General features: G+C 47.3%; 1 protein-coding gene across 10 annotated transcripts in view; it reads left to right on the top strand.

The window, feature by feature from the left end:
• Positions 1–26904, top strand: part of CTIF (cap binding complex dependent translation initiation factor) — a 303940-nt gene that overhangs the window by 245186 nt on the left and 31850 nt on the right. For all 10 annotated transcript variants that reach the window (XM_082416537.1, XM_082416530.1, XM_082416534.1 and 7 more), the window contains one exon: positions 18155–18310. In XM_082416537.1, coding sequence (XP_082272663.1) covers positions 18155–18310 — 156 coding nt within the window. The remainder of the gene's footprint in view (positions 1–18154; positions 18311–26904) is intronic.

Here is a 26904-nt window from a genome sequence, read left to right as displayed (position 1 = left end):
TTGCAGGGGAAATGCTGTAAGGCACAGAGGGGCCTTTGGGCTCACTCCACAGAGGCCCATGCTTCTAGGTCTGCAGCCGTCCTCTACCCTATGGGACAGGATTCAGGCATCTGGATCTCGCAGTATCTAGGACAGGTAGTAGGGCATGTTGTATGAACCCGTTCTCCAGATGGGGCTCAGCAAGGCCAGGTGATTGCCCAAGCTCACACAGTGCTCTCTGCACTCTCCTTGGATGTTTGTTAAGGAAGCAGAGCCTTCTGTGGCAGGCAGAGCCGGTGGCCTGTGAAGGGACACTACACCAGGCCCTCTCCACTCCTCTCACACAGTCAGAACATCACATGTCACCTGGGTAACCCTTCCTCTGCCTGCAGCAGAGCCAGCGCCACCAGGGGCCGGCATGGCAGGGAGGTGCCAGACACGACTGGTACCTCCGGCTTCCTGCCCTTTCTTTCTGCAGACCTGTGAGCAAGCTGGCGTTATTTTTATCTGGGGACACAGGCGTGGGAAGTATTTGTCAGTGTCATCTGGTAAAAGCAGTTGAATTATCTGTTGTCCAAGGCACCCCCAAATAAGTAGCGTTAAGTGTGCTAAGCTGTTCACATTTAAAAATACAGTCAGACTGATGAAAGATAATTTGCTCACAGAGCTGACATCACAACCCAAGCACAGAGCTGTCAGTGCCAGAGCCCAAACTTTATTTTTACCCTCTTGGGGTTTTGAATCCTCACACATAAGGGCCCGTGCTTTTCTTTAAACCATCATTCTGTATCTATAATCCACAAGAGGGGAAATGGCCACAGTCTGCGGACTGGGTGCAGGGGCACGTTATACACGCCGCTGCGGTGTCTGCTGAGTTAGCGCGAGCTCCATTCTGAGCCCAGTGAAGTAGCTGCTTGGCGCACAGGTGTGTGTCCTGTGCAGCCCCTAGAAGGTTTCTAAAGACAGTTGCAGGGGTGCCCCCTCATAGGCCTTACACTAGATGGAGCCCCTCACTGCTTTGTTTCCCAGTGTTATTCAAGGACCTCTGCATCTTGCTGGGTCCTAATAAGCTGCCCCAGTGGGGGCAGGAGTGTGCAAGGGATCGCTCCAGTCAGTGGCTCTCAGCTGGGGGTGATTTTGCCCCCAGCAGACGTTTGGAAATGTTGAAATATTTTTGGTTTCCACAGCTATGAGCGAGGGTGGGGACTGCGACCGGCATCGAGTGGGTAGAGACCTGCAATGCACAAGACACCCCTCGCAGAAAAGAATAATCCAGTCCAAAATGTCCAGTGTGCTGAGATTAGGCAAGCCCTCTCTAGCAGATGGCGCCTCCACCACCATCCAGCGTGTGGCTTGACAGGAGGCGCCTGGTCAGCAAGACCACAGGTGGAGAAAGTGACCAGTGGTGGCCAGCAGCTCTTGATCACGTGAATCAATTCAGGAAGGGTCTATTGAGCCAACTACCTAGTGCAAGGTCAGGACCAAGCTAGACTTTAAGGGGCTGGTGGACCGTTGCTGGTCCATCCATGAGGACCAACCACCCAGTCTTGTAGAGCACTCTCAGCTCACCGGGTGATTGCATGCCCATTGCCTTATTCAATCTTCACCACCACTCATGGGCCTGATGGACAAGTATACTTGGCTTCATTTTGCGGATGACCAAACTGAGGCCCAATGAGGTGAATAACTTGCCCAAAGTCACATAGCCCCAAAAAAGGCAAGTCTTCTGGTCTTCCCGCTAGATGACTTCTTAGTAAGGATAACATACCCTTTCTGATCTCAGAGGTCCCTCTTCTGTCTTGGGTCATGTTGGATCCCGTATTGATGAGGAATCATTCCTTCCTTCCATCCACCTTAATATGAATGGAAACATGAATAAGGGCAGGATGAGCTTCCCATCTTAGCATCTACCATTTTCCCTAGGAAACTTCCCTTTCTAGGGTGGCCAAGGGGTGGGAATTCAGACAGATCACACCTGCTGTGGAGGTCCTTGGGCCCTAACCGGGGAAGGCCAAGGAAGCGAGGAGGAGCCCAACATCCATTGAGTCTCTCCCCGGCCAGGCCATTTTCATTCTTGCTGTGTCTAGCCCTGTTACCCTTTCCCGCATGGAGAATGTGAGACTGTGGGATGTCTTGGGGTTTGCCGAGGTCTGAGGGCTGGGTAGGAGTCGATGATCCAGGCCTGTCTGGCTTAGAGGCCATGGTGCATACTCTTGACACACCAGTGGTTTTCAAACATTTTTAGCAGCAGAGTTATTTTTTCCAAACTCGATTTCGGGCATATCCTCCACCATGTGAAACAGATCCAGAAGAGGGGCTCTGCCTGGAACCAAGGCGTTCGGAGCCTGCCCACCCGACCCCCCGTCACCCACCCCCAGAGTTGGCCCGAGGCTCCTTGGAACAACATGAGGCCCCATCTGGTCTGCGGCCTGGAGCTCTCGGCTCATCGAGAGAGCCTGAATGCTTCCTTCGGGGCCACCCCAACCCCTGCAGCGCTGAGCACAGAGCAGACATAAAGTCCAGATGGGTAGGACCAAAGGGAATGGCATGTTGCAACAGCGGGGCCTGTTCAGACAGAGCCTGATGCGAACAGCTTCCATCCAACAGCTTCCATCCGCATCTTTGCAAAAGATACCAGGCGTGACGATCGCTGCCACATCCATATCCCCATACGGTCTCCAGAGGTAGGGCAGGAGCCAGTATCCCCATTTCACAGATGCAAATTTTGGCCTTCCCTGAGCCCACTGGACCTCAAGGCCTTCTCCTCTGCCCCAGCTCTCGCTGCGTGCCCAACCTATAGCTGTTGCTTAACTGTCGTCTGGTAAACATTTTGGGATACAGATTGATAAAAGATGTGTTCCCCCCCCCCGCCCCGACCATTACAGCTTCCCTGAGGGCTAATGCCCCATAAATGTTAATGTGACTTTTGAAGACTTCATCTGTGGCAAAGTTCAAAGTCGCGGGTGGATTTGGGCTTCAGGCTGAGTCATTCTGGAATCCCCATTATAGGCCAAATCTTTTCGTGAGCAATTCAAGGGGTTTTCTCAAATTCTATAAATAGTTTAATAATGCCTGTGTGATCATCTATTTTTATCACTAGCCTTCCAGACAGTTTCAAAAGTAACGTGGCTGCTCGCTGAAAGCAGGATTTCACAAGCCTTCAGTTTCCAGTTGCTTCCAGAGCGTGGCCCGTGGGCCTGGCACGGAACAGTGGGATCCTGGACAGCGTTTCTGCCTGGACGAGGTGGCCTGACTCTCCTGGTAGAACCTGGTCCGGGCAGAAACTCTGGGAGCAGACTCTAGGAATCTCCAGAAAGCTGGATAAGCTGGGCTCTGGCCCCAGCTCCCACTTTCCTCCCACAGAAAACCCTGGACAAGACATTTGTCCCCTGTGTGCCTTGTTTCTCAAATTGCAGGCTGTGGGCATTGCCCCTGTTCTATTTAGGGGACTCACGGCTTTTCCCCTGGGTTTTCACATCTATTTCGTCACTCCATCACCCCATTGACCCTGTGCAGGTCAGATAGTCTCTTTCCATTTTACAGATGAGGACACTGAGGCAGATTTTTCACAGACCGGCCTGATAGTCACACGATGCCCTGCCCAAACTAGACTCGTTGCCCTTTATTTTGCAGTTCCTCAAGCTGAGGCCATGGTGAGCACGCCCCCAGCCCACTCCCCACCCTCCCCACACAGAGCTCTGCATAACGGATGAGACCTACCTGGGCCGTGACCAGACCCTGGTGGATACCTGCCTCCAAGCCCATGGCCACTCTCTGGGCAGGACAGCAGCCAGGCAAGGAGGAATCCCAGTTCTGCAGAGTCAACAGCTGGGCCCTGTCATCCGGGGGGACCTGCAGGGAAGTGCAGGGCAGAGGCAGGCAGCTGTCCTATGTACAAGTGGGTCTTTTCAAACAGGATGCCTTTGGGGGAGAAAGAACAGCAGAAGCAGAACTAGAGGCCTGGGTTCCAGCCCTACCAGCCTCGGAAGGATGATCAGATCCCAGGATCTCTTCCTCCAGCGTAAGATGCTGTGTAGGGCAGAGGTGGCAATGTTTGTGGGAAGTGCTTGGGAAAGAAAATTGTTATGTAAATGTGTGGTGGTACTATTACAACAACATCAGGCCGCAAGGGACGGACGAGGCCAGGGGAGGCCAGGGCGCCAGCACTGCAGAGTCTGCTGAGTGTCTGGTTACCAAGGGCTGCCCTAGGTCTGTGGACTCAAGCGCTCTGACTCACCCATACCTGGGAAGTGGTACCTGGAGGTGTCTTCCTGAGGCTAAGTGAACCCTGTGACACCCTGCTTGCAGGCATTCCTGCTTATCCACCTGCAGTCCTGTCAGGCAGTCCGGCCCTCTCTTCCTGCTCAGAGTTTTCCTTCCAGCCTCTTTTGAGGGCATTTCAAGGCCACAGCCACAGCAGGTGCTGGCTCCCCCTTGCCTGAGAATGAGGCTTCGTGCCTGCATAAGTGCGAGACAGAATTCCCACTGAATCAGCCCAACTTCTCAGCTTCTTTTCACTGCACCCCAGCGCCGCTACCCCGCGCCTCCTACGGATCAGCAGAGCTGAGCCTACCTGACCTAATTTTGCCAACCCAGATTTTGCTCACACCCTGGGAAGCTTGAAAAATGTCTCCAGAATATTCTAGATTAAACTGGAAGTGGCTGATGGCAGTTCCCAGCCACAGTGTGTTCCCTTCACCTGGAGCCAAGTGCCAGGGAGAACGCATTCTCGGCCTCGGTGTCCATCAGTCACAGAGAAAGTCTCCAGTGCTTTGTTTATTAATAATAATAAAGGGCCAGCATTTGGGGCATACGTTCATGTATGTTTACTAGAACAGATTCAAGATTATCCCAATAATGTTACTCTCTCTTTATTCGTTTGGGTGGGACTCAAAGGGCAGCAGTCACAACCAGCACATGGGGAATTTGACATGATGCTCAGGAGAATTTCAGGCACTGGTGAAGACCATGCTCGTGGTTCCAGGCCAGGGTCTGTGTTTGCAGTGGGCAGCTGTTGTCTCTGTCTGTGGTCTGGGGATCTGTCACAGGGCCCCACATTGCCCAGCCACAGAGTTGGCCACGTGACTTGGGTCTGGCAAATCAGGGAACCCCGTCTCCACATCCACAGTGATTGGTCTGAGGGATGGTCATCTGACGAGCAGGGCCAATCAGAATCCTTCCCTGAGATTTGTGGGTTGGGCACAGGAAAGAGGGGTCATGATAGAGACTGGGAACTACTGACGGCCATCTTTGCCATTGCAAAGGGAGACCCAGGCAGGAGACAAAGTGGTCAACATGCACGAAGCTAAGACAGGCAGAAGCAAGAGCAGGGAGGACCAGCTCTGTCATTGTTTGAGCCCTGTGGGGCAGCTATGTTCTTGGGGACCACCCCCTTCCACCCCTGCCACATAAACCAGTTCAGGCCCTGTGTGCTTTAACTAGTTGGAGAGGGTTTCTGTCCAGCCAAGAATGCCATCTAACAGTGTCTGGGGGCAGAACAGAGGGAAGCAGTGGAGTGACCAGGGCTTTGGCATCATATGGTTGGATGTCTGGGCCGTGGCCTGTGGAGGTCAAGGCTACTCAGGGAAAGGTCCAGCCTGGAGAGGGAAGCGTAAGGACATACCCAAAGGCAGGGCCCAGTGGACATCAGAACCCAAAGTAAGCAACCGGTCCCAGGGCGGAAGCTGTAGTCTCATCCTCACACCAGCCTCTGGGGTGCCTTCTTTCTGCAGACAAGATACAGGCCTGCCGCAAACTATTGGCCAAGCCAAAGTGACCTGCAGGTCAGAGTCCCACCGTTCCAGAGTAGAGGTACACCTGAATCCCCAGGGCCAGGCCTCAGGGCCCAGCAGGACTGAGCAAAGACTGGCAGCTGTGGCCACACAGATGTGGCCGTGATGGCCAGCTGTGAGTGCAGCCTGGCCGTACACCCCCTGGCTGGGGCCGCACACACAGCCTGCCAGAAGGAGAGGGTGGCCAGGTCTGGGGCCGGCTTTGGTAGACAGAATGACTCAGGACACAATAACCAGGAGGTCTCTCTGCCACTTGTTAAACACCTACTGTGTGTGCCAGATCCATTGCACACGTCACTCTTTGACGCCAAGGAGGTCTGTCTGACCCAGTCAGAGTGATGCCAAGACTTGGGCCATCCTTCCTTCATGCTGCCCCAAGTGGGGGTGTGAGAGGCAGGGCGTGGGCTGCCACCCAGGGAGGACCATCCAAGACACAGGTGCCAGCCAGCTAGCCCATTCTCCCCTCTCCTCCTCTCCTGACGCCAGGCTCTGCTGGAAGGATGCCCACCCAGCCTCAGCCCACCCTCCTTTCCGACTCAGCCCCATTTCATCCCCTGGCTGGGAGCCACTCTTCCCTCACAGAGGAGGGGCCAACTGTCATTCTGATCAGTTCTTTTTGGTCCTAAGTCACAGAAACCAACTTGAGGTAGCTTCACATCCCTGAATCCTTCTTTCATAAGGGTACAGAGGTGTCTCATGGAGCCCAAAGGTCCCAGGAAAGGACAGGAAATGGCACATTCAGGGTTCTCTCTCAGGCCAGGGGAGATTGATCTGCCATAGTGTCTGCAGTTTCCCCTCCAGACCAGCCATCAGCCTGGGAACGCCCCTGCCTCTGCCCCTGTGACCAGGTGCCAAGAAAGGACCATATCACCTTCTGTGAGGTGAAAGCTCCTGCCCTGGGGTCCCCCCAAATGTTAATGACTGGGCAGGACAGGAACTTCCCAGCAGCTACCCAGGGCCTATTTCTACCCACTGGGGGCAGGCAAGCAGGCCCTGGGCTGAGAGAGGAGGACAGAGGAGGGAGGGGGAAGTGAGGAGGGGAGCGTGCAGGTGGGCTTTGATGGCTGCAGCAAGCAGCACTGAGGGGCCAGGTGACCGAAGGGGAGGTCCAAGGTGGGGGAGTAGCCAGGTGAAAACCACAGATGACCCTGTCGCAAAGGGCGACTCTACAGGATGGCATGGGCTTACTTGACGCCACCTTGAAAGGGGGAAAAAAAAGTCCCAAATAAGCAAAGAAACCTCACCCTGTGACAAAAATGTTACCCACAAAAGTGAAACAAATGCTACAAGACGGACTGGACCAGGACTGGCACAGAGCAGTTGGGAAGAATACGTCTGGGGAGTGAAATAACAGCCACAAATGAAAGAAAAGGTGGATCCTGGCAAACATACTGGCTCTGTCCTCTCAAGTCTTAAATTAAGAAAAGAATGGTAGGAGGGTTCCTTTTCTCCATGCCCTCTCCAGCATTTATTGTTTCTAGATTTTTTTTTTAATATACATTTTAGATAAGCAACGCATACTCTTTTTTTTAATTTTTATTTATTTATTTATTTTATTTTATGGCTGTGTTGGGTCTTCGTTTCTGTGCAAGGGCTTTCTCTAGTTGCGGCAAGCGGAGGCCACTCTTCATCACGGTGCGCGGGCCTCTCATTATCGCGGCCTCTCTTGTTGCGGAGCACAGGCTCCAGACGCGCAGGCTCAGTAATTGTGGCTCACAGGCCTAGTTGCTCCGCGGCATGTGGGATCTTCCCAGACCAGGGCTCGAACCCGTGTCCCCTGCATTGGCAGGCAGATTCTCAACCACTGCGCCACCAGGGAAGCCCTGTTTCTAGATTTTTTGATGATGGCTATTTTGACTGGTGTGAGGTGATACCTCATTGTGGTTTTGATTTGCATTTCTCTAATGATTAGTGATGTTGAGCATCTTTGCACTGTTGGTGGGAATGTAAATTGATACAGCCACTATGGAGAACAGTATGAAGATTCCTTAAAAAACTAAAAATAGAACTACCATACGACCCAGCAATCCCACTACTGGACATATACCCAGAGAAAACCATAATTCAAAAAGTTACATGTACCACAATGTTCATTGCAGCACTATTTACAATAGCCAGGACATGGAAACAACCTAAGTGTCCATCGACAGACGATTGGATAAAGAAGATGTGGCACATATATACAATGGAATATTACTCAGCCATAAAAAGAAATGAAATTGAGTTATTTGTAGTAAGGTGGATGGACCTAGAGTCTGTCATACAGAGTGAAGTAAGTCAGAAAGAGGAAAACAAATACCATATGCTAATACATATATATGGAATCTAGAAAAATGGTACTGATGAACCTAGTGGCAGGGCAGGAATAAAGATGTGCAGATGTTGAGAACAGACTTGAGGACACGGGGGAAGGGGAAGCTGGGACGTAGTGAGGGAGTAGCATTGACATACATGCACTACCAAATGTAAAACGGATGGCTGGTGGGAGGCTGCTGCATAGGACGGAGAGATCAGCTCGGTGCTTTGTGACCACCTAAAGGAGTAGGATAGGGAGGGTGGGAGGGAGGCTCAAGAGGGAGGGGATATGGGGATATGTGTGTGCATATAGCTGATTCACTTTGTTGTATGGCAGAAACTAATACAACATTGTAAAGCAGTTATACTCCAATAAAGATGTATTTTTAAAAAAAAAGAACTCAGGAAAGAAAAGAAAAGAATGGTGGCAGCCTGTTCCCTCTGAACAGGTTGGCCTCTTAAAGAAGAGCTGTCTGATCACTTAGCGTGGAATCTTTACCCACATGTTCACCAAATGCCTCCTATGATCCAGGTACCATTCTAGGGGACGTGGCAATGGATAAGACAACAGGACTCCAGACCTAGGGAAACTTTCTTTCTAGTGAAGGGTCAGATCATCAACAAATACAGGACCTGATACAGATAATAAAGACTAGGAGGAAAATAGACCAGGGCCAGACGATGAGCCCTGGGGGCTGCTATCTTAGAGAGGCAGTTAGGGGAGGCCCCCCTGAGGAGCCAACATGGGAGCAAAAACCTGAAGGAAGGGAAAGTTTGCGCCGAATAAAAAACAGAGTACCTTCTATTTGAAAACAACTTTCCTCTTGCCAGTATAAAGAATTCTGGCAAATACTCTTTTTAAGCCCTCCAACCAGTGTCCTGGGGGAAGGACTGGGATCAACTCATTGCTGGTGGGCTGTCACTAGCTCCCCAGGACCCACCCCTCTCACGTTTCATCGTGACTTCTCAAGGAAAAAGAAACTTCCTGCCAGCAGTAAATAAAAGGGCACTTTCTCCTCCGCACTGGGGACATCGCAGCAGCAGCTACCTCTCTGCACAGAAACAAACCAGAGTCACCAGGGATGTAGAATGTGGATGGGCAAATTTCCCTTGGTCATTTGTTTTAGGAGAAGGAAATGATGGTGAGTTTGCAGGGATTGGTGGGGCTGCCATCTACTTCAGGACGCTTCAGAATACACTAAGATCCTTGTGCCCTAATGCCTCCCGTCTCTCAGGGCACCATCTCCCTGCTGCAGCCGCTGGCCGCCCGGTGGGGGGGTTCCCCCTTTGCCTGTATGCAGCTGTTTTTGGCTTGACCACAGGACTCTATCATGCCAGAGTTCATGTGGTTATCCAGAGCAGGGAAGAATTTCCCAGAATGCCTTGAGAAACCTGAGACACTGAATGGCTTTCAGGGCTTATTGATGTGGCCGGTGCAGGAAATAGCAGTACGTCAATAAATAGTTTTAGGCAGGAAACGAGGCTTAAATGGTAGCCTTAAAGTTTGGGGAAAGGCACTAGGGGTTGCTGGGAGGGAGCCTGCCAGTCAGATGAGAACCTGGAGCCAAATACCAGTCTTTGAAATGGCTGCCACCAATCTGAGGCCCCTTGCTGGTTCTGGATGCAAAAGGCTGAGGTTGAAGGCAGAGCTGGAGACCCAGGGGATGGCTGGTTTCAGTTGGCAAAAAAGAGCTCCTTGTTCCAGAGGAGAAGTTGGCAACCTACAACGTATGCGCCCAGAAGAGACACATAGGCTGGCTTTTGGTGGCCTCTGGGCTGGGCAAGGTCACAACCCACTTCCCCACCCTTGCAGTGAGAATCACCACTAGCTGGCAGGTCACTCCAAGAGTTCCGATGTCCTAATCAAAAAAATCAAGGAAAAGGGTCACGATCTGCCAGTTTCTTTTTAAGTAACTGTTTTTCTGACTATAAAACGAAACGTTCTCAGAAAAGTGGGGAAATTCAGAAAATAATAAAAAGTAAAAAATAAAGGTCATCCATAATTCCACTATTGAGAAACGACTACTGTTAACACTTTGGATATTTCTCACTTTTTCCTTATATAAAAGAATTTTTTATTCATGGGTGAGATTATATAATATTTGCAAGTTTACTTTTTTCTTTTTTTTAAAATTCATTTATTTATTTATTTTTGGCTGCATTGGTTCTTCGTTGCTGCGCTCGGGCTTTCTCTAGTTGCAGTGAGCGGGGGCTACTCTTCGCTGAGGTACGCAGGCTTCTCATTGTGGTGGCTTCTCTTGTTGCGGAGCACGGGCTCTAGGTGCACGGGCTTCAGTAGTTGTGGCACGCGGGCTCGGTAGTTGTGGCTCACGGGCTCTAGAGCACAGCCTCAGTAGTTGTGGAGCACGGGCTTAGTTGCTCCATGGCATGTGGGATCTTTCCGGACCAGGGCACAAACCCATGTCCCCTGCATTGGCAGGCGGATTCTTAACCACTGCGCCATCAGGGAAGTCCCTGCTTTTGTTTTTCTCACTTAGCATTACACAGCCATTTTCCCAAGCTGTTATAAGTTTCTCATAAACGTAATTTTAATGGGTCCATGAATCATCATTTACTTAATCATTCCCCTATTGTTGGATGCTTAAGTTGTTGAATTTTTGTGTGTATTAAGCTTATTTTTCCTGTTATTTTAAATTATTTCCTTATGATAATTATCCAGAAGTGCAATTACTGGATCAAACAATAAGAACACTTGAAAGGCTTTTTTTTTTTTTTTTTTTTTGGCTGCATTGGGTCTTTATTGCTGTGCACGGGCTTTCTCTAGGTGTGGCTAGCGGGAGCTACTCTTTGTTGCGGTGTGCGAGCTTCTCATTGCGGTGGCTTATCTTGTTGCGGAGCACAGGCTCTAGGTGCACAGGCTTCAGTAGTTGTGGCACATGGACCCAGTAGTTGTGGCTTGCGGGCTCTAGAGCACAGGCTCAGTAGTTATGGCGCACAGGCTTAATTGCTCTGCAGCATGTGGGATCTTCCCGGACCAGGGCTCCAACCCGTGTCCCCTGCGTTGGCAGGCGGATTCTTAACCACTGCACCACCAGGGAAGTCCCCAAAGGCTTATTTTAAGATTTTTTTCAGGAAAGTGATACCAGTTTACATGGCTCATATTATGAGAGTGCCTGTCTCACTTCATCTTTACCAGCAGTGACAATTACTGGTTTTTAAGCTTTGCTAACACAGAAGGTGCGAAAAAATGATATTTTCATTCATTTGATAGCTACTGAGATTTAATTTCTTTTTATATATTTGTCAGCAATTTATGTTTTCACATATGAATTATCTTTTAATGCCCTTTCTCGTTTTGTCCAAGAGGGATTTAGTACTTTTAATATCAATTTGAACAAGCTACTTAAACATTAAGACCATTACGCTTTGTCACATTTATTGCAGATATTTTTCCTGGTGTATCCATTGCCTTCTAAGTGTGTTTATAATATTTCGATTTTTGATGCATTCCTCTTGTTTTAATTTAGAAGACCCTTCTCCATCCAGAAATTCGATAAATACTTTAATTTTCTTCAAGTTCTTATGGTTTGTCCTTTTTTTTTTTTTTTTCTTTAACATTTACCTCTTTATTTCATCTGGAATTCATTTTAGGGGCCAGTGTGAAAGGAGACTCTAAATTATCCACTCCACCCCACACCCACCCCGACGTAGACAGCTGTTTCTGCATCATTGCTTGAGTGAATAATGCTTCCTTTGCTACTGATTTGTGGTTCTCTAGGGGCCATGTGATAAACCCTTATGGATGCCAAATTTGTTTCTAGGCTATCTGATCTAGCTATTCATTCTTATGTCAGTTCCACACCCTTTTAATTATTAAAGCTTTAGAATAGGTGAAAGTAATATAACTCTTTCCAATTTTGTTCTATTTTGTTTTTAGCTTTTTCCCTATTATTCTTTCAAATTACTTTTAGGATGGTTTTTTTCAAGTCTCCATTTCCCCTTTCCCTCCAAAACACTCCCGTTGGAATATGGAGTACAAATTGGTGTTAAACTTGTGAATTATTTCAAGGAAAATTACCATCTTTTCAGTGCTGTCTACCCATTAAGGAATATTATGTGTTTCTTCACTTGTTTAAGACTTTCTCTTAAATTTCTGTTCAGTTTTGCAATTTTCTTCATAGAAATCGCACATTTCTTAACAATGTCATTTAAGAACTTGTATTGCTTACTAAATGAGCTTTTGTGCATTAAAATGTCTCACTGGTTAATTCTGTCATAAAAAAGCTGTTGATTTTTGTATACTAAGTTTACATCTAAATACTATTAATTAGTTACTAAACTCTCTTGTTAATTCTGATCTTTATTAGAGAGTTCTCTTATTTATTTTTGGCTGCGCTGGGTCTTCGTTGCTGTGCGGGCTTTCTCTAGTTGCGGCAAGTGGGGGCTACTGTTCGTTGCGGTGCGCAGGCTTCTCCTTGTGGTGGCTTCTCTTGTTGGGGAGCATGGGCTCTAGGTGCACAGGCTTCAGTAGTTGTGGTGCGTGGGCTCAGTAGTTGTGGTTCGCGGGCTCTAGAGCACAGTCTCAGTAGTTGTTGTGCATGGGCTTAGTTGCTCCACGGCATGTGGGATCTTCCCGGACCAGGACTCGAACCCCTGTACCCTGCATTGGCAGGTGGATTCTAAACCACTGTTCCACCAGGGAAGTCCCTTTGCTTCCTTTTTAAATAGCCAAAATAGTTAAGACTATAAATTTACCTTTCATTATAGCTTTGACCACATCACACAAGTTTTTACAGCTCTTTATTTCCTAAATAATCTATTACTGTATATTTGATTACGTCTTCATTCCATCTTTCTTTAGGAGAATGCCTTTTAAACAAGTAACTGGCTATTTTTAAAATTGTTCTTAATTCTTAGTCCAAGTATGTAACCTGTACAGTTTCTGTATTCTGACATATGTAGTAGAATCACAGCTTATAATGAGGTTTGTTTCAATTTTGTCTTATTCATTACACTATTTAAGTCATCTAAGTAATACATTTTTTGTTCATTTAATCAGCAAAAGAATACTAGTGATTTCATTTTCCAATACTATTTTTCTATCTTTTTCTTATGTTTTAATAGCTTTTGTGTTATGTAGTTTGAGTCTGCGCTATACAGTATATATGTTATCTATTATGGATTGTATTTTTATCTATATAAATAATTTTTATTTTACTTAATGAATGTTATCTTGAAAAGTACTTTGATTTTACTTGTGTTTTACTTTTATTTTATATCTATTAATGGCTACTAGTGTTTTAATTTTTTTTTTTTAATTTTATTTATTTTTTGGCTGCATTGGGTCTTCATTGCTGTGCGCGGGCTTTCTCTAGTTGCAGCGAGCGGAGGCTACTATTCGTTGCAGTGCACAGGCTTCTCATTGCAGTGGCTTCTCCTGTTGTGGAGCACAGGCTCTAGGCACGCGGGCTTCAGTAGTTGTGGCGCACGGGCTTAGTTGTTCCGTGGCATGTGGGATCTTCTCAGACCAGGGCTCAAACCCGTGTCCCATGCATTGGGCAGGCAGATTCTTAACCACTGTGCCACCAGGGAAGTCCCATGTTTTGATATTTTTAAAAGCACACTTTAATGTCTATTTCTCTATTTATCAAACTTAAGAAAGAAGCAATAACCTGCGAATCTTTATGGTCTAAATTATGAAATTTTGTGTGTTTTACAAGTCTTCTCTCCTTCTCCCACCAGTATTCATCAATCTTAAGTAATTTAATCTTGGATTATTAGGTTACTACTACTATGAAATTCTTATTCAGATTACATTTATTTATTAAGTATCTTCTCTCTAGAGGATTATTTCTGGATTTTGACTCAATCTTATAACCAAAATTATAATTACTTATTTTGATTTAACTTCATAAATCTACCTGGTTTCAAGTTTTCATTTCTGGTGCTTCTATACCATGATTTTCTCAGAGTTGAGTAGTAAATTTTTTTTGGCTGGAGCATGCATTCAAGAAAGTTTTTAAGTTATTTTTAATTGTGTTTTAAAAAAAGCATAAATTTATCATCTCAACCATTTTCTAAGTATACAGTTTAGTCATGTTAAGTATAGTCACATTGTTATGTAATCAATCTCCAAAACTTTTTCATCTTATAAAACCCAAATTCTAATCCATTAAACAACTACTCATTGCCCTGTCTCCCCAGCCTCTGACGACCATCATTCTACTTTCTGTTTCTATGAATCTGACTACTCTGGATACCTATATAAGTGGAATCATACAGTATGATGATGATTCTCTTGGTCCCTTTGTTCTGTGTATTCTGATGTCCTTTTTGCAGCTGGTTTATTTCACCTAGCATAATGTCCTTAGGGTTCACCCATGTTGCAGCATGTATCAGAATATTCTAAGATTTAATAATATTCCATTGTATGCATATACTACATTTTGTTCATCCATTCCTCTGTCAGTGGACACTTGAGTAGATTTCACCTCTTGGCTATTATGAATAGTGCTCCTTTGAACATGGGTGTGCAAGTATCTCTTCAAGATCCTGCTTTCAGTTCTTTTGTATATATCCCCAGAAGTGGAACTATTGGATCATATTGATAATTTTATTTTTAATTTTTGGAGGGATCACTACAGTATTTTCCATAGCAGCTGCACCATTTAATTCTTTTAAAGATAAGCATGTGGGTGGGATTTTTTAAAAATCTGCTTGTGTAAAATGTCTTTGTCTTGCTTTCACTCATAGCTAGGTGTGTTCTTTTCACCTCAAATATATGAAGATGTTGCCTCAGTGTCTCTGAATTTTAGCATCAATTATAAAAGTATAAGGCCAACCATATTTTTGTTCCTTTGTAAGAAACCTAGGGGTTTTTTTTCCTTCAAAGCTGTTTTTAGAATTTTTCCTTTTCCTTGAAATTAAAAAAAAAGAAAATTCTCCTGCTAAGTATAAATAGTGGGGCTCTGGAACACTGTGAACACTTTTTGCCTGAAGAGTCAGCTCTTTTTTTTGTTGTTTTGTTTTGTTTGTTTTCAACTTTAAGTTTCTCTCTTGGGTCCCTTTGTTGTATTCTGATGTCCTTTTGAAAACCTCTATAATTCATGTCCACTCTCTGTCTTCTCTATCCTTTTTCTTCTTTCTTTTTTTAATCTATGGCTTTGTCTTCAGCTCTCTAGTCATTTTCCAAGTCTGTCTCATATTATCACATTTCCTGCAGCATCCATTCTATTCTTTATTGCCTCCAATTCACATTTCATTTTGCTGTGGATTTCTGACTTCCTTTGGTTCTCTCCTATCCCCATTTCCAGTCTCACACTTCATCTCAACCTAAGGTTTTTTTTAACTAATCACATGTCACAGAATCTATGTTGTTGTTCTTAACAGATATACAATCCCACATGTTTGTAGTTGGGTTTTTTATTTTATTTGTCTTTGCTTTATTGTAGTTGACATTTTCAGAGTTATGCATTTCCATTAGATCTTCAAGATAATGCTCCCCTATTCTGCGGTGCAGGATTTTTCCACAGATGCCATAGTTCTTTTCTCCTCCCTTACCCTTGAATGAGAAAGGCTGGGTTTGGTTTTGGTGTTAGCTGTGCAGATCATCCTTAGAGTTGCTCAGTGTCTGCTGAGGTAATAGTAGAGTCTCTCCTCAGACCTGAAGCTGGTGGTTTCATGTGCACATCCCAAATTCAATACCCCATATTTAGCAGGCCTTCAGTCTTCTAGTGAGTTCTACTAGCCCAAAACAGAATCCTCTCTCAATGCCACGGATTATCAGGAGGAAACTGAGTCAAGCTGTAGTTCTTTGGTCAGATGTAATCATTTTTTTAAAAAACTCCAGTCCCTGGTTTGCATTGCCCTGAGACTTTTCCTGCCCAGAGGGCTTTGCCTGAGAACACTGTGCCTCTGAGGACTCAGGGAACCACCTAACCTCCTTCTGCCCCGAATCTGCAATGACTAGAATAAGAGCAGTATTGATGGGAGCTGCCGTAGGGCACAGGCACGGGGGCTTGTTAACAGTTACAGGCTCTTTGCCTACGAGCCAGCGGCAGACAGAGGGAGGGCTTAAGCTTGAGCTCCCTCCCCATCTCACCCCTGTCTTATGGGTAGGGGGCCAAGCGGCTTTGGACAACCAGAACTTCTCAACGACAGCATTTTAGTCAATGGTAAGGCGTCTGCAGTGAACTGTAATCTTCCTTCTCGGTGTTGCTGTGGGGCTTATGTCCCCTCTCACGGGCATTTTTATGGGAGAGAGAGAAAGGGCGTCTCAGGCACTGATACAGGGGCACCATTTTAACGCCCGTGCTGACACTTTATAAAGGTCCAGAGTTGTTCTCAACCATGGCTGTACATTGGAATCACCTGGGGAGCTTTCAAAATATACCAGGGTCTTGGCCTCAGCCTGGCCAATGACACAAGCCTCTCTGGGTGGAGTCCAGGCATCAGTAGCTTCGGAGTTCCTCCAGGGGACTCCACTGAGCAACCAGGGCTGAGAACGTTCAGCTCAGAGCAGAGAGCAATGGAAGGGCTTAGGTTCTCATTCAAGTTCTTGTACTGGTGACCTTGGTCAAGTCTTTTCAGCTCTTGTACCTCAGTTCCCCCATTCTAAAATGGGAATGGTAATGCCTGCCCCTGCTCTAACCACATAAAGATATAGTGGGATAAACAGAAGTTAATGAGGATAGAACTACCCAAAGTTTCATGACTTCAAGGCCCGCAGTACAGCACCCTCTGCAGGGTCTGGGGCAGCAGGAAAAGTAATTCATCCTCCTCCTGGGACCATTGGGCCACCCCACGGATGGTCTTCTCACAATGACGGAAGCAGCACAGGAGAGTAAGCGTAAATACTTAAGGCCTCTTAAGGACCAGGATCAGGACTGGCACCGTGTCAGTTCTGCCTCATTCTACTGGCCGAAGCAAGTCACAAGGTCAAACCCGAAGACCAGGGGAAAGGCGGAAGAATTTCTGAACATAACCTAATCTACCACAGAGTCTTATCTTTCAATCGCCAGAGAGTTCAGGTTTTTATTTCATTCTGTCTGGACCTTCGCAGTGGCCTCCTTTCTGGTCTCCACACCTATGCCATATTAACCTTCAAAAGAGCACAGGTATGACCAAGGCATTTCAATGACCCCCCAAAACCTTCCCTACCAACCGTCACATGGAACCTGACTCCTGGGCTGGTTTCAATTATCCACACTCTAGCCCCAACCTCCTTTCCCAGCCCTGCCCCCATTTTCCTCTCTACCCACCTGCAATGGGGACGGGTTGGCTAAGACCTCCCTGTTTCCCAGACTTCCATGTTACCTTCCCGGTGCCTCACCTGTGGTCATTGCTCCACCTGAAATTCCCCCAGGTTCTCAGGTCAGAATCCTAGCTCTTCCAAGGTGCCAATTTCCAGTTGAAAGGAATAACTCCTACCTCTGAGTTCCCCAAAGTGCCTTTACCTGGAACCCTCCAATGGCTTTTAGTTCATTCATAACTGAATGAACTAAAATGAATGAACATGTCTTATCTTACCCCCTAGAGCAGTGCCTGGCACACAGTCGGGCAATGGTATTTTTAAGGAGGATGAATGAATGAGTGAATGAATGCCTCTAGTTTTCCTTCTATGCTCTGGGCCACTTGCTGGCGGGGGTTGTAGCTGTGTCTCTAGGCCAGTGCTGGGGCCAAGATGGGCCTCAGATGCCCACTGCTGGGTGTGTGGTTACCCTCACTGCTGTGGGGGCATGATTTGGAGGTTAGCAAAGGAGATAGTTTAGCGCCAGGGAGTTGAATGGAGGAGGTGATGACTGGGAAATGTGTCATCTCCCCCTTTATCTCATTCCCTCCACCTCAGTATCTGGGTCAGTGAGGCAAGGCTGTAGGGCCCCCCAATCTGGGGACACTGAAGAAGAGGTGCTGTGGCTAAAGGTCAAGGTGGTCTTTCTGCCCACAAGTGAGTCTTCAGCGTTCATGCTCCAGCCATGGGTCACCCATCGCCTTTCTCATGGAAATCATGGGGTTTACCAGTTGCCCGGGCCTAGCCCTTAGCCAGTAGGCACTGCAGCAGACCGGGGTGGTGCCCGGGGCCCCTCCCAGCTCCTGTGCAGCTGACGCGGTCTCTTGTGCCTCCGCAGAAGGACTTCACAGTGCGGGAGGAGCTGCAGCAGCAGGACGTGGAGCGCTGGCTGGGCTTCATCACCTTCCTGTGCGAGGTCTTCGGCACCATGCGCAGCAGCACGGGCGAGCCCTTCCGCGTGCTCGTCTGCCCCATCTACACCTGTCTCAGGGAGGTAAGTCTCTGCCGGCCCTGCCCGAGAGCGTGGGCGCTGCCCTGTCTGCTAACGACGCGCGTCTCCATCTCTGATGCGCCAGGAAAGCTACAAGGCTTGTACCACTTAAAGTGATCAATCATTTGGTTAAGAGAAACGGAACTTCCCAGTGCTTTTGTTTACTCTAGCCAGGTTTTTATTTATTGAGTTTACGTAAAAGGAAATAATCCCCCAAAGGAAAGTATTATGAACTCAGGCTGCAGTCATTCGTACTCTAGAACACTGCCTACAGAAGGGAGATCTACAGAAAATACTGAGTGAATAGATCTTTGGACTGGATTGGTTTACCATTGAATTATTTATTTTAAAATATATTTGCTTCTAAATTTCCTCTGATAAAGAAATAAATAAGGATAATAAAGAAACTTTTAAGAAGCAAGAAGTCAGTGGGGTGATTGCCCTACCAGGTATCATAATCCACTTTGGAGGGTCACCCTTGGCAGCTCGCAAGGGGTAGAATTGAAGGGCAAATGTGGAAGCTATTGGTGTGTCCAGTGAAAGGCTGGTGGCTCAAAGCACAGTCATGAGAGTGAGGAGGGGGAGGGCCAGTTGCATTCCAGTTATATCTTTGAGTTAGAACCAACAGGACTTGCTGACATGAGATACAGAGAAGGAAGGAAGTGACGTAGGGTCCTCATCTACCACCCTGCTGGCACCAATTCCTGGGATGGGGAAGCTGGAAGAGAAACAAGTAGAGTGTGGATGAAAACCGAGAGTTTGGGTGGCCTGTTAGCCATCCCTGGGGACACAGGCTTCAGCGTTGTGTGAAGTGTTGACCTGTACCTGGTGCTGGGGACTGGATGGGGTCACCCAGGGGGGGCGGTGGTGAGATGGAAGAGGGGAGGTGGACAAGGAGTGGCCAGGAGGCTGGAAACAAGCCAGGAGGGTGCAATCATCACAGCCCTTGTCCAGCAGGGCCAGCCCACACCTCACAGGTGCTGGTCCCCTCCCACCCTCAGCAGCTGGTCCCAAGATGCTGGTCCCAAGAGGAACAGCCTCTGGGGAATCAGTGGGACCAGGACAGAGAAGAGGCCTGGGTTTGGCAACAAGGAGGGGTCCACGGTATCAGTGGAGTGAGAACAGAAGCTACATTTGCCTCGTTGGGGAGTCGGTGGAGGTGAGGGCATGAGTGTGGACACATTTTTGGAGAAGTGTTTCTGTGAAAGGCCGCAGGGAAAGAGAACTTGTCAGCTAAAGGGGAGGTATGCGGTCAAGAGACACTTTTGTGTTTCTGAAAGAAAGATAATAGAGCAGTTTAAGAGAAAGGAGGGGGTATCTGTAAATGTTTTTGAAGCATCCATTTATAGGAAAATAGCACATTCATTCCAGACGGCGTGGATCTGCACGAAAGCAGAGCACGCAGGCCTCTCCTGGGTGCTTTGCGGCCCTGTAAGCCTCTACCACTTCACGTAGCCAACGATGTTTCTTGACAAATGTACTTGAATTCAGACTTGTTTCTCAGATTCAGACAATGACCTCTTCCAACTTGAGTTCACTCTCAAAGTGTCCTCAGCTCAGACTGAAGTACCAAGATAGGCCATGGCTATGCTTTTTGCATCCCTTTGGGATGCTTTGCAGGTAGCCCTCTTGGAGGCAGGGGGCTGGCCCTGGTGGCCTCTTGGAGTCCTCTCATCCTTGCCTGAGCTGCCCTGCGCCCTGACCACCCACCTCAAGGCAGGGAGAAGCACTGTTCTAGGGCATTGACCTGGATTGCCCCAACATGTTCCCTCTGCGTGATCTGGGCACCTCCTGGTGTTGCTGTCACCTGCTCCCCCGAGCAGGAAGCAGGGCTACAGCCGAGCCCTGGCCCTGGCTGCTGGGACACTTCTGACACCACCTGAGGTAGTGCGAACCTTCCGGTGTGAGATCCGGCAAGTGCCAGGTCTGCACAGACCAGAAATAAGGAGCCTCCCCTGCCGCACACTTGCTTGTTGCATTAAACTCACACAGACCCCGCCAGGCTCATGGTAAACTTGAAGGGTAAATAAATGATCAATGGTTTTCACCATTTTGTAAAAGAGGAAACCACCGCCCCGCGTTCCAAACTAGCTGCTTGAGGCCACGTGGGGAGACCCCTGAATTCTTAGAGTCAGCTGCTGCCTCCTGTACCTTATGACACATACACGCATACCCAGGCCTGACCCACGTCCCAAAGCAGGTTGAGCCAGCTCTGGGATGTTTCTAGAAGCCAAAATCACTGCCGCTGCCTTTCTCTATGCTGTACAAGTTGAGGCTCTTCCCCCGGGGCCATGTAGATGGCTGACCCCAAATGTACAGGGCCCACCCTGCCCTGAGGTCATCCCAGCCCCCTGAACCATCCCCAGGCCAGCATCTCTGGCTGTCCACTAGACACATCCCAAGTCAAGCCTCGAGCCTTCCAACAGGATGTGCCAGCAGTGCCCCAAACCCTCCTGCTCACTCCCTGTCCTCACGTGGCCCAGACCCAGCCTTCCTGCCCCACTGTGGCCAGACAGCAGCCCCAGGACTCCCCAACTGCCCTTTCTCAGTATCATGGGACACCCACTCCATCCTCTGCTTCGGCACCACCCCCTAAGGCTTCCCCTGCTCCCCTTTCCTTGATGCCCCCGAGTCAAGCACAAACCCACGGGCCATCTTGGTGCGAAGAGTCTCGTTTGGAACAAACCTAAGGGAAAGATACAAAATCCTCAGTCTCGGGGTCTTCATGCTCAGGGAGCCCACCTTCACTGGATGAGGGGCTTACCCAGATTGAGCGTGTGCTTAGCCCCTGAGCCCCTTCAGGCTGGAGGACAGCCAGCTCTCTGAGAGATGCCCTGCCCTAGAGCGAGGCCCCTGGGCATTTCCTTCCACACTCTGACCTAGTTGAATTAACCCCCTCTCAGTCACTCAAGCTTGAAATCCTGGACTCCATCCTTGGAGTCTCTCTCCTCCTGGCCCTAAAACACCTCCTTCCAGGCCCAGCTCAAGCCACCTCTTCTGGAACCTCCCCTGTCCCCACCCCCAGCCGAGTGTACCAGGAGCTCCCTTCTAAGCGAGGCAGTGCACTCCATCCTTATAGCTCCATCCTTTTTACATCACCTTAGAGGATGTTTTAGTATTGATAACAGTACAGTGGAAGGCATTGTCCAAAGCACTTAATGCATTCTCTTGTCTTTTAACTCGGGCAACACCCTGAAGATTATCATCCCCGTTTTCCAGAGAACAGAGAGATCAGACAGCTTGCTCACAGCCCCACAGTTAGCGGGCAGCAGAGTCAATATCGGAATCCAGACGTGACTGCCCGAGTCCCTGCTCCTGAACACCCTGCTTCACTGCCTTACAAGCAGAGCAGGAGCTGCTCTTATTCTATTCTCGTCTGTACCCAGCGCCTACTCTGTGGTGGAAGCCAAATAGATCTTTGTGGGATTGATCCTGTTTTTGCCATAAATAGCATGTGCCAATCAGAGATCCCTCTTCGAGGGATGGAGAAGAATAATTTTCAACAAGCTCTTTAATTGTTTAAGAGCTAACAGTTTCTGCCAAGATGGTTTTCCAAGTGAGTGAGGAGTATTACTGGTGACCAGAAGCTGCGCAAGTCTCCTTGCCCTACTGTTTACAGCTCATATTTGCCTCATGAGCTCTTTTTAATTTTTTTTAATGTTTTCAAATGTTTATTGTGGTAAGAACACTTAACATGAGATCTACTCTCATAACAGCATTTTAAGTATACAGTACAGTATTGTTATCTGTAGGCACAATGTAGTACAGCAGATCTCTAGAATTTATTCATCTGGCATAACTGAAATTTTATACCCGGTGATTAGCAACCCCCCACTTCCTCCTCCCCCCAGCCTCCGGCAACTCCTATCCTATTCTTTGTTTCTATGAATTTGACTATTCTAGATCCCTCATAAAAATGGAAACATGCAGTATTTGTCCTTCTGTGACTGCTTATTTCACTTGGCATAATGTCTTCCAGATTCAACCATGTTGTCCCATATTGCAAATTTCCTTTTTTAAGGCTGAATAGTATTCCACTGTGTATAGACCACATTTAAAAATCTATTCATCTCTCGATGGACATTTAGATTATTTCCACATCTTGGCTGCTGTGAATAGTGTTGCAATGAACATGGAAGTGCTACTATCTCTTCCAGATCTTGATTTCAGTACTTTTAGAGAAATACCCAGGAGTGGGATTGCTGGATGATATACTGTAGAAGTTCTATTTTTAATTTTTTGAGGAACCTTCCTACTGTTTTCCATTGAAGCTATACCATTTTGTATTCCCATCAACAATGTACGAGTTCTAATTTCTCAACACTTTTTAATCTTTTGTAGTTATATATATATATATATATATATATATATATATATATATATATATATATATATATATATAAAATAGCCTTCTTAACAGGTGTGGGGTGGTTTTGATTTGCATTTCCTTGATGATTAGTGACCTTGAGCATCTTTTCATATGCCTGTTGGCCATTTGTATGTCTTCTTTGGAAAAATGTCTATTCAAATCCTTAGCCCATTTTTAAAAATCTGGTTATTAGTTTCTTTTGCTTTGGGGTTGTAAGAGTTCCTTAAATTTTTTTGAAAATTAACCCCTTATCAGATATATGGTTTACAAATATTTTCTCCCATTCTGTAGGATGCCTTTTCACTCTGTTGTTAACTTTGCTGTACAGAAGCCTTGTAGTTTGATATAGTCCCACTTGTCCGTTTTTGCTTTTGTGCTTTTGGTGTCATATCCACGAAATCACTGCCAAGACCAATGTCATGAGACTTTTCCCTTATGTTTTCTTCAAGGAGTTATAGTTTCAGGAGTTATGTTTATAAGTCTTTAATCCATTTTTTAGTTTATTTTTGTGTAAGGTATAAGCTAAGAGTCCAGTTTCATTCTTTGGCATGTGAATATCCAGTTTTCCCAACACCATTTGTTGAAGAGACCATGCTTTCCCCATTGTGCTTTCCTGGCACCTTTGTTTCTGTCCACTCCCTCTCAGTTGACCATACATGCATGGATTTATTTCTGGGCTCTCAATTCTGTACCATTAGTCTATATGTTTGTTTTAATTACTGTAGCTTTGTAATATATTTTCTTTTTTTTATATAAATTTATTTATTTTATTTATTTATTTTTGGCTGCATTGGGTCTTCATTGCTGCATGCAGGCTTTCTCTAGTTGCGATGAGTGGGGACTACTCTTCGTTGTGGTGTGGTGGCTTCTCTTGTTGCGGAGCACAGGCTCTAGGCATGTGGGCTTCAGTAGTTGTGGCTCGCAGGCTCTAGAGTGCAGGCTCAGTGGTTGTGGTGCATGGGCTTAGTTGCTCCGTGGCATGTGGGATCTTCCCCGACCAGGGATTGAACCCGTGTCCCCTGCATTGGCAGGCAGATTCTTAACCACTGCACCACTAGGGAAGTCCCTGTAATATATTTTCAAATCAGGCCGTATGATGCCTCCTGATTTGTTCTTTTTCAAATTGTTTCAAGATTGCTTTGGCTATTTGGAGTCTTTTGTGGTTCCATATGAGTTTTAGATTTATTTTTTCTATTTCTGTGAAAAATAACACTGGAATTTTGATTAGAGATTGCATTGAATCTGTGGGTCACTTTGAGTAGTATTGACATTTTAAATATATTAGTCTTCTAATCCAAGATCGGGAACAAGACAAAGAATGCCCAGTCTCATCACTCTTATTCAACATAGTACTGGAAGTCGCAGCCAGAGCAATTAGGCAAGAAAAAGAAATAAAAGGATATCCAAATCAGAAAGGAAGAAGTGAAATTGTCTGTTTGCAGATGACACGATCTTGTATATAGAAAACCCTAAAGACTCCACACACAAAAAACTGTTAGGACTAAAAAATGAATTCAGTAAATTTGCAGGATAAAAATCAACATACAAAAGAATCAATTGCATTTCTATATGCTAATAACAAACTATCCAAAAAAGGAAATTAGGAAAATGATCTCATTTACAATAGCATCAGAAAGAATGAAATACTTAGGCATAAACTTAACTAAGCAAGTGAAATACTTGTACGTTGAAAACTACAAAATACTGATGCAAGAAATTAAAGACACAAACAAATGCTAAGACGTCCCTCAAGCTGTTTTTAATAGCATTCTAAGGACCCCTTCATCCTGCTAAGGTCCTCAGCCAAACTGTGACTGCAAGGGTTCCACACACAGGAGGGCTGTAATCAGTGTCTGTGGCCTGAGCTAAGGGTTTTATCATCTCCCGTCTCACCTGGAACTGACCTGGCAGGTTTGGGGTCTGGCTCACCCAGTGCCATCCCTCATCCCCTTTTTCCTGACCCTACAAGGCTCTCTGCCGCCTCTGTAACCCAGTGGTGATGTTGCTAGACTCCTCCAAGTTATCAGTGAATGGTTCTCTCTGGGCCCCTTACTTCGAGAGCTTTGTTGAAAATTCCTCTGCAGGGGATACTGGGGTGGATTTTAACCCCTCACACTTGTTTCCTCTGAGCCGACTTTCCCCATGCACCATGGGTGTTTTTATCCACTCCCTCTCATCCTTCCTCCCTCCCCCAAACATCCCACCTTTCCTCTCTGCATTCCCATCCTCCTGCCCTCTTCTGAGTCCGGCAGCCATAGCCAGAGGTCAGAGTGGAGGAAGGGAGGAAGGGAGGGGGTGCCTCTGTCAGGAATCTCTCCTCCTTCTGCACCCCTCTGTGACCCCCACCAACCTCTCCCTCTGGTTGGCTCCCTTGCTCTCCTTCCCCCAGGCACCAGAAACCCCATCTGCCCCTCCCTGCCCTTCCTCTGAGGGGTGTCTCTGAGCCACAATCCCCCCAGGGATGCAACTGGCGGGGCTCCTGGAGGAGGCTGGCAGGCTCGCAGGCTGTGGAGGAGAACACAGAGGGCAACGAGTCAGGCTTCTCCGGAAATGAAATTGCTCCGTGCAACAATGAGAGAGCCACTTTTTTAACTTTTTGCGTGAGCGTGCATTCAATTGCTCACATTGTTTTGGCTCCAGGGGGAAATCTGACCTCGGAAAAGGCTGAGATGAAGTGGGTGTGGGTGGAGATCCTCCACTCTTTCACAGGGCTGAGAGAGTCAAGCAGAACATTCCTCAGAGGTAATTTCCAGTGGGACCATTCCTCCCTTCCCGAGAGCAGGAGATGGGGCTGTGTCTAGCCACCCAGCTGGGGCCAAGGCAGGGCCCCCTGGGGCTGGAAGAGACCAAGGTCGGCTGTGCCCAGGGTGGTGATGGACCCTAACGGGAAGCAGAGACTCAAAATTATCCTCCATGCAGCCCAGGACTCTCAGTTGCATCCCTGGCAGGGGTGGGGAGTGCCTGCCCCCTCCCTGCCCCCTCTAATCTTTGGGAAGCTTTTACAAAATTACAAATTCTCAGACCAATTAAATCAGACTTTCTGGGGATGGGTTTTGAGGAGGCACGGGAGTGGGGGGAGATTTAAGCTTCCCATGTAACTCCAATGTGCAGCCAAGGTTAAGAAACACGAGTAGCCGCATCCTAGGTGCACTTCGTGAGGCCGCTGATGAGCAAAGGGCACGTGGAAAGGTACCACCGGAAGAGCCAGAGAGACCAGAGTTTGAATCCCAGCTCTGCCACTTACTAGCTGTGGGGCTTTAACCTAATTCTTCATCTTTCTGAACCTCAATATTTTCTCTTTGCATGGGAAAAATGGGAATAATTCATTCTGCGGGTTTGTTTTAAGGCTTAAAATAAGTGAGATGTTCACATGAAGCAAGTAGTGTAGCCTGTCGGTGAGCTGACATGTGAATTGCTGTTGAAAGCAAACCGTATTCCAGGCATTACTCAAGAGAATTATCGCATCACAGGAGCCCCAGAAAGTAAGATCCATTCTCCTAACTGGGCACCAAGGCCCCCCACGATCGCAACCCCTTTTCCTGGAGAATCTCTCATGAGTCCTACAGCTGCAGCCACCCTGTTCCTGTTGTGTTTCCACAGAAGGTCTCTTACATTCCTCCTGCCTTGAGCGTGATCTCCTCCTCCTGCCTGACTCTAGCCCACCTTCAAGACCAGGTTCACTTCCCACCGCGTCCCCACCCCGCCCCAATTTACTCTTGCTGCAGCATTCTGCAGAACTCGCATCCACACCGGCCTGCCAACACCCGCTCTCTGGACATGGCCTTTACCAGTGGTTGGATGAATGCCTGGTGACTTCTTGATTGCTTTAAAATCATTTCCACCTTCCATTGGTACCTGAGGATAGGCTGCGTCTCATCTATCATGTAACCCTGACTGCATTTTGTTCAGGACTCTGTGTCCATTCAGTAAGCGGTGATTTGGTTTGAGACAAAGCTAGTTTCTTACTGAACTGCAAAGTTTCCTAGTTGTACTAAAAGGAAGGAGTACAAGTTGTGATCCTCCCCGAAAAGGCTTACAATCCACTTGGCTACCACATCCCCAGAGATCAAGCAGCTGTGAACATTTATGATGGGTTGTATGAATATAGAGGTGGAGGGAGTTTAGGAGTGTGGGCAGCTGCTGGGGGCAAAGGGGAAGGGGGACTACAGCTTAAGGGGAAGTGGGCTTCAGACAGGTATTGGCAGGGATGGAGAAAGGCCCCCAAGAA

This window comes from Balaenoptera physalus (genome assembly GCF_965194825.1).
Source record: "Balaenoptera physalus genome assembly, chromosome: 12".
NCBI classification, from domain to species: domain Eukaryota; kingdom Metazoa; phylum Chordata; class Mammalia; order Artiodactyla; family Balaenopteridae; genus Balaenoptera; species Balaenoptera physalus.
The sequence above is the reverse complement of the archived record's forward strand: the minus strand, read 5'-3'. Positions and strand labels throughout refer to the sequence as shown.